The 13,601-nt window shown below is 58.5% G+C and overlaps 1 protein-coding gene across 3 annotated transcripts in view; it reads right to left on the reverse strand.

Moving 5' to 3' along the window:
• Positions 1-20: 20 nt before the first annotated feature.
• The window catches only part of GIT1 (GIT ArfGAP 1), a 16,416-nt gene continuing 2,835 nt past the window's right edge, over positions 21-13,601 (reverse strand). For 2 of the 3 annotated variants that reach the window (XM_017542171.2, XM_037743320.1), the window contains exons 2-21: positions 9,635-9,768; positions 9,056-9,168; positions 8,829-8,934; positions 8,066-8,283; positions 7,881-7,975; positions 7,492-7,534; positions 5,447-5,473; positions 5,216-5,264; positions 4,788-4,860; positions 4,154-4,251; positions 3,656-3,767; positions 3,382-3,515; positions 3,055-3,207; positions 2,749-2,979; positions 2,607-2,660; positions 2,338-2,424; positions 2,171-2,244; positions 1,835-2,017; positions 1,638-1,701; positions 21-1,470 (exon numbers count right to left, since the gene is read on the reverse strand). In XM_017542171.2, the coding sequence (XP_017397660.1) occupies positions 1,258-1,470; positions 1,638-1,701; positions 1,835-2,017; positions 2,171-2,244; positions 2,338-2,424; positions 2,607-2,660; positions 2,749-2,979; positions 3,055-3,207; positions 3,382-3,515; positions 3,656-3,767; positions 4,154-4,251; positions 4,788-4,860; positions 5,216-5,264; positions 5,447-5,473; positions 7,492-7,534; positions 7,881-7,975; positions 8,066-8,283; positions 8,829-8,934; positions 9,056-9,168; positions 9,635-9,768 (2,261 nt within the window). In that variant the 3' untranslated portion in view covers positions 21-1,257. The remainder of the gene's footprint in view (positions 1,471-1,637; positions 1,702-1,834; positions 2,018-2,170; positions 2,245-2,337; positions 2,425-2,606; positions 2,661-2,748; positions 2,980-3,054; positions 3,208-3,381; positions 3,516-3,655; positions 3,768-4,153; positions 4,252-4,787; positions 4,861-5,215; positions 5,265-5,446; positions 5,474-7,491; positions 7,535-7,880; positions 7,976-8,065; positions 8,284-8,828; positions 8,935-9,055; positions 9,169-9,634; positions 9,769-13,601) is intronic. The other variant, XM_017542172.2, reaches the window with a different exon arrangement.

Consider the following 13,601-nt stretch of genomic DNA (forward strand, 5'->3'; position numbering starts at 1 on the left):
CCCATTCTCTAGGCATCAGAAATAGCTCATGGTCACTTCTTTATTTTTGATACAAATGTACATGACACATGTCTTGACAGTCAGCCCACCCACCACCACACGGGGAGGGCATGGCCCCCAGGGAAGAGGCCGGATGGGGAGAGAGCTGGTGGGTGCCACCATCTGCCTCTCCAGCCTTCCCAGGCTGCGAGGCCAGGTTCCCAGGCCTCCAGAGGGTGGGACCACAGCAGGTGCAGGTAGTGATGATGGGTGCTGGCCTCGCAAAGGTTACGGGGAGGGGACTCAGCTCCACAGCCACCAGCTGAGTCAGGGACCCCGGGGAGCCAGCCCCAGGCTCAGGTGCTCAGTCCTCTGCCCTGGCCAACACACGTTCCCCCTCCACACAGGAGCGGGAGAAGATGGAGGGAAGTGGTTTTCAATTGAAGTTCATAGAGAAGAGGCGACAGTGGGGAGGGATCAGGGAGGCAGTGGGCAGGACCACAGCTGGTTACCTGGGCAGCCCCTGGCTCCAGGTGGGGAAGAGAAGCCGACCCCCACGCTGGTCCCGCTGCTCTGGTCCCCTCACCCCTCGAAACTCCAGATGGACCAGGCCTCCGGAACGGCACTGCCGCCCGCACACTCACACGCAGGCACGCAGGGACACTCAGTTACCACAAAGTTAAAATTAAGGGGTGGGAAAGAAGAAAGGAAAAAAAAAGACTTTCCAGTGTTTGCTGCTGGGGACCCCAGCACACAGGTTGGGGCCTGTGCCCTAGGCAGGGGCCGTTTGGCATTAAAGGGAGAGCAGCAAGGGGCTGGTGGCTACAGGGCAGGGACATCCACAGAGACTATGTACAAAGGAGGGGATGCCCCCGCTCAGCCCCCAATAGGGCTGAACTGGCTCATGGGGGTGGGGCGTGTGTGGGGAGAGCTGCCCCACTTGGAGTGTCGCCAACCGCCCCTTTGCTGAGGGTGCCCTAGAGGGCCAGGGGCTGGGAGTGATGCCTTGCAGGCCCCTGCTCACTAGGAGGTGGGGAGATGCTATATACAGGGGAGAGGTGCATGGAATGTGGGGGACAGAAGCTGCTGCCACCCCACCTCCCCATCCTTAGGGGCTCGACAGGGGTGGGCACCAGGGCGCCTGACTGCCAGCGAGAGTGGCAGCACTAAGGGCACTTGTGCCAGTGGCTCTGTTGGGGTGGGGATTAATGTCTGGAGTGGCCCAGCTCCTGTGGCCAGTGAGGTCCTAGGGTGCAGGTGAGGGTGTGGGGGGAGAGGTCACTGCTTCTTCTCTCGGGTGGTGATGGTGACCAGCTGCTTGGCAGCCTTGGCGATGTCGTAGGCGCACTGTATCACTTGCTGAGTCAGCAGCTGGAAGTCCACTGGGGCGCCAGGCTCTGGGGGCACTGTCTTCCGGCATTCACTCTGCAGCCGGTAGGCGCTGGCGTTGAGCAGGCGCAGTGAGCTCCGCACTGGCTCCAAGGCTGGCCTCTGGAGGGTGGGGGAGTGAGGCTGGACCTTAGACTTTAAGCCACCAGCTGCAATCAGGGCCCAGTTTGTCTGAGTCTCCACCCAGGTAGCAGTCAGATGGGATTCTCCACATCTGCCCCAGCCCGAGGCCTCCCCCCAACTCCTGGTCCTCTCTTTGGCCCCTGCACCTTTGGGAAGAGGGAGGCCATCTCGGTCACAGCCAAATGGATCTTCTCTGAGCAGGGCACAAAGCTGCGGGGAGAAGGGAGGGTATAAATTAGGGGGCTCTCGAGGGAGGTTCCCAGGGACACCAGAACATAGGGCTCCTCATACCCTCTACAACACCCCAGAAGCCAACAGGAACCACACCCCCTTAACCCTGTACCTGTCATGCTTGAACTCTTGGGCTGCCCGCAACAGTTCCTGAATGTTCTTGGTGACCTGCTCTGTCTTCAAGATGACATCCTCTGTGCTGGGAAGCCCAGGATCTAGGTCTCCATCCAGGCTTTCCAACTCTGGGTGGAAGTCTTCCTCTTTGCCCAGCTCTAGAAACCTCTTCCCTTCCAGCCTAAGGCCCAGGTCCAGAAAAGAGAGAGAGAGAGAAAGAAATGTTCCAGCCTTGGAGCCGCCTGCCTAGGTCCTCACAGACACGCTGGGGGTCCTCCCAACCTCCCTGCCTCAGCATGTGAGCAGGCTGGGCTGGAGACCCAAGAAGCCTCACCCAAGCAGCGGGTCCCCACTTTGCGTGTTCTCATAGTCACTGTCAGCTCCGCTGCCGTGGCGGGAAAGCTTGCTCTGGAGGGCGGAGGGAAGGGGCGGTGAGTGCATGTGTTCCCGGAACCACAAGGCCCCCAGCCACCCTGTGAGCACTGGGCATGGAAATGTTACCGTGTGGCGGCTTCCTTCCTGGGAGCAGGATAGCAGTGGGGAGGAGGGAGTGAAGGGCACAGCCGAGGCAGACACCCCCTTCCGGATCTGAAACCCAGGGCAGTGCTGGATGGAGTCAGAGTGCCCCACCGCACCCGCTCGCCAGAAGTCCGGCAGGGACAGGGTCGGTCTAATCATCTTAGGCCCCGCATTCAGCACAGAGCCCAGCACCCCCTGGGGCTCAGAACCTACTGGCTAAGATGGAGCTGCTTTCCCCAGGCCCTGCTTACCCGGTAAAGGCCAGCAGGGACATGCACTGAATAGATGGCGTCGTCCTCTAGCTCCTGGGGATGTTAGCACAGCAAAAGTCACGGTGGACCCTGTGGCAGCCCTACCCATTTCCCCGTGCTGTGAGACCCACAGGTGACTCACGGTGCTGTGGAAAGGCTGCAGCCGCGTAGTGAGCTCATCCCCAGGTGGGCCCCCGAAGGGCTTCAGGGCGGAGCCTGGTTCATACATGGAGAAGGCCTGGCGGTCCCTGCGGTGTGTGCTCCCGCCTGGTGCCATGGGTGTGTGTTCTGCCCGTTCACTGGGGAGTGGGGGTGTGGGCACCGGCCCCGGAGTTTGCCGGAGCTGCAGATTCTCTGCCTGCAGCTTGTGGATCTGTGGGTGCAAAGTGCTGTCAACCCCTTGGAGTCCTGGGGCTCCCCCTCCCTCCCACTGAGGCTGCACCCTCACCTCTCGCTGCAACCTCCGGAGCTCATCGCTCAGGCTACTGTTGACCTTCATGAGCTGCTGCACCTTTGCCTCCGAGGTAGCCAGGGCCTTCTTCAGCTCCAGGTACTCCTGCAGCGTCACAGCCCCATCAGACAGGTCCGAGGAGTCCATGCTCTGCAGAGAGAGACCTAAGGTGATCAGAGCCGGAGGCAGGGGAGCCAACACCCACAGGGGGCAGTTATTAAGGTTACGAGCAGCCCGCCTGTCCCCCAGGCCCCTGGGCTACAAGAGGACAGAGCTGGGCCTCCGTGGAGTGGGCGGGAGGGCTGGGGAGGGCGGCCCTCGGACCCGGGCGCGGTTGCTCCGAGTGGCGCCGGTGCTGCGCAGGGGCTCCTGGTCTGTGTCCTCGTCAGAGGCCACGCTGTCGTAGTCGTGCTGGTCGTCGAGGTCACTCTGGCTCCTCACAGACAGCTCAAGGTTGTCTGAGGACACAGGACTGTCACTTAGGCCTCACTCTACCACAGGACCTGTCTCTCAGGCCACCCCTGGCAGGGAGAGCCATGCAAGAGAAGCCCCTGGAGCCCCACCCGCTGCCCGCAACCTGCAGCCCCCCCCCGCCCACCTGTGGGGCTGCTCAGGCTCTTGCCCTGCTGTCTCCGCTTGGCCTCACTGAGAATGTCGATGATCAAGGTGGCAAACTCTCGGGCATTAAAGCGGGCCAGCTTCTGTCGCCCCTGCAAGGCAAAAGGGCCAGGCTGGCCTCAAGGGACCCCTTATGACTGATGGATGGGGGTAGGGACCAAGCAGCAAGGCATGGCCCTGCCATCTAATTTAACCCCAGCTAAAGCATCCCAGCCCAGCTTTACCTGGCCAGTCAACAGCCGAGGCCACCCGGGGCTGGGTATGACAGAGGAGGGTGCCTGGGCAGAGGCCTGAACACCCCCTGGAGCTGCTCAAAAGAATGGCCTCCTGCCCCTTCCCAAATCCCAGTGCCAGCTGGGCCCTGAGGGAGGCCCTGGCAAATGCTGGAGAGTTGGCTTAGGCCCTAGCCCACTGCCAGATGAGGAGGGACCACAGGGATGAAAGAGACCACCCTAGACCCCCAACCCAACCCCCTCACCTGATTCCGAGTGGCTGAGTATTCCGGGTTAACAGGCAGGAAGGGCACAGCACTGCGCTCTGTCACCAGAGTGCTGTGGTTTTGGGTAGCCAGCCACACTGTGGGGGAGGGAAAGGAGCAGATCAGCCACGGTGGCCAGGCCCCCATGGTGTGGGTAGGGAAGCACTGAGCCTGGCCTTCCTAGCTGACCCCATGCCCACCGAGCACTGGTGTTCAGAGCAGGGGTGGTCTTAGGCACACAGGGCAAGGCTGGGCGTGGCTTGCTGGGACGGACAAATGGAACAAGGCTGGTTCCACCCAGCCAGACCTAGAGTTTGGGCTGGAATCTGGCTGTGGCCAGGAAGGAGTGATACGGGGGGCGGAGCAGTACCAGGGAGACAGCCAAAGTGGGAGGCTGCCAGAGCGAGAGGAGCCCCAGTCTGAGGCTGGGGGAGGAGCAAGCTAGCCTCCTCCCCTCAGCACTCTGCCCAGCCTGGGATGCTGCCCAGGCAGGCTCACAGCCAGCAGGGGCTCATCTGCAGGCCTCTGAGCAGCCCCAACCCCAGGCACCCCTTCTTTGCCCAGTAAAGGACCAGAGACCCATGCCCTGGCTGCTCGGGTCCTCCACACCAGACACTCCTGCTCCCCGACTCACCTGCATCATTTTCTCTTCGATCCACCTCATCATACACGTCCATGGCAAGTTCCTCAAAAAGCCGGTTGCTGAGCTGGAGGAAGAAAGGGGCCCAGATTTTGTCAGATGGATCGGCCCCTGTGCCAAGGCCAGCTCCCCAGGATGTGGTGAGCCTCGGGGATGGTGGCCTTCCCTGCGCCGCCCGGCCCTACAGTCTCAGAACTGGCAAGTGGGCAGCGGTTGTGTTCCAAGCTGCAACGTGGGAGAGAACAGGCCAGTCCATCCACTCACGGGGAGGTCAGGGAGAAAGGACTGCTAAGGCCAGTGAGGGGACAGGTCCAAGACTTGGAAAAGGGCATCAAGTCAGAGGAAGGGGAAGCAAGAGCAGGGGATGGGGGATCAGAGAAGGGCCAGCTCCGAGTGTCAGGGCACTGCTGGAGCAGACTTACTGCCTGCAGCTTCTTCTTAGCAGCTTTGGCCAATTCGGATAGGTCCAGGCTGCGGGCGGAGGGAGACGGGAATTGGGAGAAGGGGAGAGACCTGAGAGGTGGCCAGACTCGTGCCAGCAACCTCCCCAACATGCACGGATCCCAGGGAGACAGCACCCCAGATGCTGCACACCAAACGCCTTCCCGCCCTACCCCACCTTTAGGCCTGCTGCCCCGGCAGGCACCATATACCTCTGAGACATGCACTTTTGTCGAGATCTAAGTCCAGAGGAAGGCAGCAGAGGGAAGAACAGGACAGAGGCAGCAGTTACCCAGGAGCAGGGCAGCATACACACCTTTTCATGTCAGGCTCAGACCCACCTCCACGCACACCCAGCCCAGAAGGGACAAAGCTGAGCTCGTCTCACTGTGTCCCCCACCCCTCCCCCTCGGTCTTGCTCTGCCTCTCAGTGACCTGTTCATCCAGCAGGGTGAAGCCTCCCTCACCCTGCAGTCCTAGTGAAGCTCCCCGGTTCTACAATCACTACTTCTTGCCTGGGCTTTGCAAGTTTCTTAATCTCCCTCTTTCTAGTCTTGCCTCTACAATCCTGTTGCACCCATAGCCAGGGTGATGTTTTGGACACACCTGGCTGCACTACCCCTTGCCTTCAAGCACTGCAGTAATAAGAGGTGCATATGGCACACTCCAACCAACTTCATTAGAATACCCTCAGGCCAGGCACAATGGCTCACACCTGTAATCCCAGCACTTTGGGAGGCCAAGGTGGGAGGTTTGCTTGAGGCCAGGACCAGCCTGGGCAACACAGAGATACAAAAGCAATTTAAAAATTAGCTGAGCATAGTGGCATATGCCTTAGTCCCAGCTACTCAAGAGGCTATGGTAGGAGGATTGCTTGAGGCCAGGCACTTGAGGCTGCAGTGGGCTATGATCAAGCCACTGCACTCCAACCTGGGCTACAGGGTGAGACCCCAGCTCTTAAACAAAAGCTAAATTTTGCATGTTATCTAAGTCTCTCCTCGATGAAAGCACACACTGCCATCTCCATTTTCCAGAAGAGGTAATCAAGGCTCAGAGAAGGCAGGAGGCCTACAAGTCACACAGCCAGTAAGCAGCAGAGCTTACTTCATGCTTCCGAGCCTGGAACTCTCTCCTCCCGGGAGTCACAGGTCCTGGCAATGTTCTTGGAGCTGCTCATTCTTCTCCCCATCTCTATTCCAGTCTTGCTTGTGGGATTCCCGGCCTTTATGCCGTGCTGCTCCAGCCCTGGGAGCTGCCTCAGTTCCCATGCAACATTTCTACCCTCCATGCCTCAGCCTCTCTTGCTGCACTCCCCCAAGGGGACTAGAATCACCTCCTAGGCTGCCTCCCTGGCTAGACTGTGAGCTCCTGAAGGGCAGGGATTGTGTCTCAGGTGCCTCTGTGCTTCCAGTCCCAAGAGCAGTAGCTGGCTCGGGGAAGGTGCTCAGTTAACGTGCTGTTGAATGCAGCCCATACTGGGGTCTATTCACCATACACACACACTCATGCACACACAGCCCAGGTAGAATCAGACCATAGAAGTAGGGGCCTTAGGCTCTTGAGGAGGTCTGGGTTTAGGATCTGTGTAGCCCAGGCCTGGCAATGCCCATCTGCCCACGCAGGCCTCTGGGGAAGAGAGCACCTCCTCTCTCCAGATCCAGGCCAGCAGGCACAGCCTGGCATGAGGATGTGGCCATCAGAGGTGGCCACCAGGTGGCACTAGCATCCATCTTATGTGCTGGGTGAGTGGCAGGGGGTGTCCCACACTGCCTGGGCACTTGGGGCCTCTCAGACAGAGGCAGAAATGCCTCATTTGACCAGCCCCAGGGCACCTGCCCAATTTCTGAGCATGCTACAGAGGCCTGGCTAGCAGTCTCAAAGTTAGTCACATCCCTGGAGCCCCCCCATCTTTTCATTTAAGAGCAGAGGCTTGTCTAAAGACAGTAGGGTCAGTGCTACTCGGACAGAACCCAGTGACCCACCCTCCCAGCTGGAGGTAGCTTCTTACACCCACGCCCTTCATGTACTTGACAGTCATGGGGCTCAGGCTGTGCTGGCCACGTACGGAGCTGACATTTTTTATCTCCTCTGGGGCCCAGCATTAGGGACTGACGACTAAGCTGTGCCTCCAGTCTCTGGGGGTGGGAAGGGAGCAGGGTCTCAGGCCCCTGAAGCCTGGGCTGGAAGCTCTGGGGGTCAGGTGCCCACATGGCATCCAACATGGCCATGTGGAAAGGGGCATCAGGTGGGCACTTACCTGTCAGCCATCTGTGGGATGATGTAATGCCCATTCTTGTGATCTGAACAAAAATAAAAATGCCAAGTCACTCACTAGTGCTGGGTGGCCTCAGCAGCTGGGAGCCCACCTCACTGCCATGAGCAGGGCTGGCACCCAGAAGTGTCAGGAGAAACTGGGGGGGGGAAGGCCACCCCCAGGAGTGCTGGGAGCTGGCGTGAGGATGCAGGATGCCCACCCCCACTCCCTAGCCCCAGCACTGCTGCGGCCCAGAGCCTGCAGCAATTTCACGGGAGCCAGTTGCCTAGCAACATTGCTCCCCAGCTGCTCTGTTACCATGGCACCTGCTGCAGGGTGTGTCCAGGTCCCACCTGCCCAGCCCAGCCAGGGCCGCCCCAAGCTCTGCTCACCTGGCTTGCGTCCACAGAGGTAGAAGGCCAACCGGTCAGTGAGCTCGTATTGGCACTCAACCAGCCTTTCCGCCAGCTCATGGTGCCCCGCCTGCCTGTGGGAAGGGGGTATGGCTCAGTCCTGCAGCAGCAGCCCTCACCCACACCCACACCCACCCACACTGCACCCTTTAGCCGACCCTCACCTGGCATAGTCAATGGGTGTGCGGCCATTAATGTCAGGGGAGCCAGGGTCAGCCCCATACACTACAAGCAGCTCAGCCTGCAGTGTCTGCCCTGCCTTGGCAGCCACGTGCAGAGGTGTGGTGCCCTTCTCTGGGTGGAAGAAGTTGGCCTGGGCACCCAGAGATAGCAGGCGCAGACATGTCTCCAGGTTGCCTGTCCGCACGCTCGAGTGCAGTTGCTAAGAGGAGCAGAGTGTGCAATGAATACGCATGTGCACGAGGCGCACTTCCCCACTCAAAAGCTGCACCCAGCCCCGGCTGCCCCGGGACGCCTACCAGCTCCAAGGAGGACTGCCCAAACCAGGCTGTGTCATGAGGACGGAGGCTTCCCACTAGGGGCTAATGCCAATTAATAAGCGCTGCCGTCAGTCACCATCTATGTGTGCTGGGTGCTCTGCTTAGATACTGTTTATGAAGTAGATGCTGTTATTTCTTTCCCATTTTACAGATGAGAAAACTGAGGCTGTAAGAGGCTAAGCAACTATCCCATGTTTTCCCAGCTTCTGAGTGGCAGTTGTGGGCTTCTAGCCTTGTGTGTCCACTTGGGAGCTTGACGAGCCTCAGCTGGATGCGGCTTGACCTAGCAATCTGGTCTCTCCATCCTGCTTACTGTTGCCCTGCCTTTGGGGCCCAGGGCTCAGTGGGGACAAAGGAGAGACCTTCAGGGAGTCGTGGGTGGGGAGAAGAGGAGGAGGCCACCCATCTGTTGTAGGGCCCCTCAAACCTTGCTGAGGTCTTTGGCGGTGACCCCATCATCGTCCCGGCAGGGAAGTTTGTGCACAAATGCCAGCATCTGGTACTTGGCCCTGATGAACTCTGACTTGATGGGGCTGCATGGGGCACACAGGAGGAAAGGGGAGCACAGTGGGAGAGGGTGGTCACCTTGCCAACTCCCAAGGCCCTGTCCCAGACTGCGCAGTCTCTGCCCACTACCCCTCCAGCCCCACTCACTGGACTTTGTCTTGGGGGTTGGCTTTACGCCGGCCACTCTGCACTTGTGCAGGGTCCAGCAGGGAGTGCTCCCAGATGGAGTTGGCCCCGTTGCTGGCAAGCGTGTGCACCATCTGCGGGGAAGAGATGCCAAGTGAGAGAGTGCCCACTGCATGCTGGGCACTGGGGAAACACCTCCTGAGCACCTGCTGCGGCTGGTGTAGCTGGAAACAGTACCATGGGGGCCTACTGTGTGCTTGCACCATCACACCTCCCTCTAGTCCAGCTGCCCAAAGACACAGATCCAGTGTAGCGCTTCAGGTCGCATGGTGAATGTGCCAAGGCTCAGAGAGGTGAAGCGACTTGCTCAATGCTACACGACCATGTTGGCAAGTGGCAGAGCGGGGGTGAGTGCTGCCCTTCTCCATGAAGTAAGCAGATGGGAGAAAAGGGTCAGAATTAGGCTCTTCCCCAGGGGGTGCTGCCCCTTGGAAGCTGCAGATTCCAGACAGGGGTGTATGTGGGTGAGGGGGAAAACGCCCTCATGCTCAGAACACTCTGTCTGTGGGGAAGGAAGAACCACCCGGCCAAGCCCTGTACCTGCAGCAGTGTGGGAGGCCAGGTGCTGTGGCGAAGGTGCTTGACAATGGAGATGTGGCGTCCCAGGCTCCGGTGCACACTGCAGCACTCGTCACACACCAGCACACCCCTGCTGATGGATGCCCAGCCAGGGTCTGCCAGGAGGAGGGCAAGGGTCAGCCAGAGCCAGACCATGGGTCAGACCTCCTGAGGACCTGCTCTGGCCCATGCTATGCTTAGTACTCTTCACACATTTACTTAGTCCCCAACAGCGTAGGAGCTGGGACCAACACTATAGTCAGGTTACCAGGGAAGGATCTCCCCAAGGGCTCACAGCTAGGGGCAGACAGAGCCATGCCCTTTCCTACATCCTTACCCCTCTGGGATATGCAGTCCCTGGGGCCCATTCGGCAGGCACAGCTCCCTGCCCTGCAGCCACTGCTACCAGTCTCTTAGCCTTTTCCGAGGAAACAAGGCGTCTACCCCAGCCCTTCCCGTAGGGAGGTAGGAATCCTCAAGGGGATGAAACCCTGATGCTGCTGCGTGCCAGATGCTGTCAAAACATGCCTGACAGATCGCACCCATCCACAGGTCCTGACTGTCCACCTGCCAGCAGGTGAGGTCCTTTCATGCTGGAGCTTCCTGCCACCATCACTGAGAGTGTGAGCTGGAGCCCTCTTAAGGAGGACAGACAGAGCAAAGGAGCTGGGCTTGACTGGGCACCCACTGGGTACCAGCTGGGTGCATTATGTATGATGCTGCTTACAACTGTCAGGTGGGGTAGGACATGCTACCTCTGCGATGAGGAAACAAAGGCTCAGAGAGGTTAAAGGGCTTGTTCAAGGTTGCAAGGCTAATGAGTGGAATTGCCAGGATGTGGCACTCTGATGCCTGAGACCATACCATGTCCACACTTGCTGCTGTCCCTCTGCCCATATAGCAGCCCGTTCTCCACTCTTTAGGGAAAAGTGAACTTTGGAAAGAAGAAGCAGAGCCAGGACTGGGTGGAAGTTCTGGGGTCCTTCTCAAGGCAGGAGCAGATCCCACCCATCCTAGGCCCCTTGGGATATGGGGAGGAGACAGCTGCATACAACTCAGGCTGCGGAAAGGTCACGGGGGAGAAAGCGGCCATTGTGTGCCGCCTGAGAGTGGGGGCAGGGTGCCTCTCTCCCAGGACACTCTGCTCTGCCCAGCGGCCCCCACCCTGTCTCAGGAAACCCTGTCCTGGGGTGGGAGTGGGGGTGGGGGACTGGCTCTCTGCCTTGCCCTATAGTGCTCAGGGTATTCAGAAGTGTACCCGCCAGGGGAGGGACAAGTTTGGGGGGATAAGAATCTCTCCCAACCAGAAGGCAATTCTTAGGCCCTTCCCCTCCAAGGACTTCCACCAAAGTTCCCAGGAGAACTGAGGAGACTCTGAGTCAGGGGCCCAGCCTGAGCTCTGCCCACAGCAAGTGCCCCCAACTAAGGCATGAAAACAGGAAGGAGAGAGGCTTGTCTTTGGGTTTAGGCTTTTTTAGGGACCCCCTTCAAATCAGGGCAACAGAGGGATGCCCAAGGTGACCAGCAACACCTTCCTCAGGGGCTGACTACAGAGCTCAGGAGGAAGGAACCAGCCTTCTTCGCCAAGAGGGGGAGCCCTAACATGCATTTCTGTGCTGGCTTCACCCAAACAATGAAGCACCCCAGGCATGGAGAGCTCCCTCTCCCCACTCCAAACACCACTGGGTCAGGGGGCTGCCACCAGCCACCTCTGGCAGCCCAGGCAGGAAGCCGGAAATGATGCAGCCCAAATTCCTCTTGCTGAAATGGTGGGGTTTCCTGTAAGTGGGGAGCCGCCCAGGGCAGGATCATAAATGGGCTTCCCTGAGGTCTGTGGTCCTACTGGAGAAGCCAGGCCTGGAAAGGCTGACTAGATATCCACGGCCAGTGGCTCCAGAGCCCCAAGGTGTGGGCAGACCAGATGTAGTGAACTGACCCTGGATGTGGCAGTAACCAAGACCAGGATGCAGGAATGTGGTCCAATGGTTTGCCTGGCACCCTCCCCCAGCTGGGGGAGGGGTTCTCCCTCTCTTCCAGGTGAGACCTGAGGTAGGAATGGTAGGCAAAGGACACTGTCCTGGTCGGGGCAGCTGACACTGGTGTCAGCTCAGTTCTCGATGACACAGATGGGACCCACCCTAACCATTTTCTCTTCTCCCTCTGTGCAAGTGCCCTTGGTTCTACCCAGGCAGGAGCCCCCAGGCTCCACCCAGGCCAGTTCCAAAGCAGAAGGGCCAGAAAGTGTTTCTGAAAGTCACACAGTGATTATAGTTTAAGGTGAAGGGATCCTTGCCTCAAGAGGTTCCTTGGACTAAACCTGGGACGGAAGGGACAGGAACTGTAAGGGAACTTGTCAGCCCTCTCCCGGGCTTCTGGCTCCACCGTCAGGCTGTGGGTCTATATGTGCGGAGAGGTAGTCGGCGTGACCCTGGGATCACGTTAACCAGTGCCAACCCCACGGAGGCCTCTACTACAGTGAATTCCTGCCACCACCTGAAGCCATCTGTGGCCTCCAGGGCCAGTAGGTTTGCATATATAGGCCAGCCTCAGGCCTCCCTCCCTGAGCTAAGGGCCAGGTCTTCACTAGACTAAGGGAAAAGCCCACATCATGAAGGCTGGCAAGAGTAGTCCTTGGGGTAGTCAGAATGGTGGTTACCTCTGGGGTGCACTGACTGGGAGCGGGGACTTGGAAGCCCCTTAGAGTGCTGGAAATGTTCTATAACGAGCTTGTCCAGCCTGCAGGCCACAGGTGGCCCAGGACAGCTTTGAATGCAGCCCAACACAAATTCATAAACTTTCTTAAAGCATTATGAGACTTTTTTCTAATTTTTTTTTTGGCTTGTTTTAGCTCCTCAGTTATCATTAGTGTTAACATATTTTACATGTGGCTCAAGACAATTCTTCCAGGGTGGCCCAGGGAAGTAAAAAGATTGGATACCTCTATTTTATAATGTGATCAGAGTGGTGGTTACACAGGTATACACACACGTAAAAGCCCATCAGGATGAACACTCAGGGGTGGGCACTGACACACGCAAGTTCTACCTCAACGGAGGAAGAGGAGCCCAACATTCGTCCCACTCTGCAATCTACACTATGAAGAGACGAAACAGCCTGCAAGTGGTCCTGTGACATGTCCCCAGCCTTGCTCACCAGAGGTGCCTACAGGACGGGCATTTTGAGGCCTTCACTCTCGTCCCCAGGGCTGCTGAAGTGGAAAGGCTGAGATAGAAGCCCACGGGGTGAAGAGAGGCCCTTGACTGAGACCTTGTGGCAAAGTGAGCCAAGGCAAAGGAAAGGAGAAGATGCACATTCTCCAGGGCTCCCCGGCCCTTCCTCTCGGACTCCCCAGGCAGCCAGGGCACACGGTACCTGACTAGGTGGCACAAGCTGCCAGAGCAGTCACACCATGTCCAGCTCCCTCACAACACACTCACACTTGTCCCGTGTAACCAGGCCTGGGAGCAGAGGGAGCAAGGGGCTCTCTGGGGACAGGCTGCATCTCACCTCTGACCTCCATGACCTCCCAAATTAACCAAGCACAAAAGCCCCTGAGCCTACTCAAGTGGCTGGAACTGCAGGGCTCCTGCAATAAGAGAAGCCTGTGACCCTGGGGTGGAGTCATACACCATGGGTGCTGGCACTGGATCTGGACTCCAGACTACGGGGTACCCTCATACCTCTCTGCCTGAGATACCATGGGACCCAGACCAAATGTGCCACTGCTCGCCAGGGCCAGCATCCTAGTGTCCGGGTGTGGGACAGTCCCAAGCAGCCAGCCAGGGTCCTGACAAGCAGCCAAACAAACACTCAGGGAGTGCCTGCCACATGCCAGAAATGTTGCTGGGTGCTAGGTGGGATAATGCGTAAGACTTTGTCCACATCCTCCCCTCACCACCATTCTCACCTTCTCACCACCTTCCTTTTTTTTTTTTGAGACAGAGTTTCA

Source organism: Cebus imitator, unplaced genomic scaffold (genome assembly GCF_001604975.1).
Source record: "Cebus imitator isolate Cc_AM_T3 unplaced genomic scaffold, Cebus_imitator-1.0 Scaffold140, whole genome shotgun sequence".
Classification (NCBI taxonomy): domain Eukaryota; kingdom Metazoa; phylum Chordata; class Mammalia; order Primates; family Cebidae; genus Cebus; species Cebus imitator.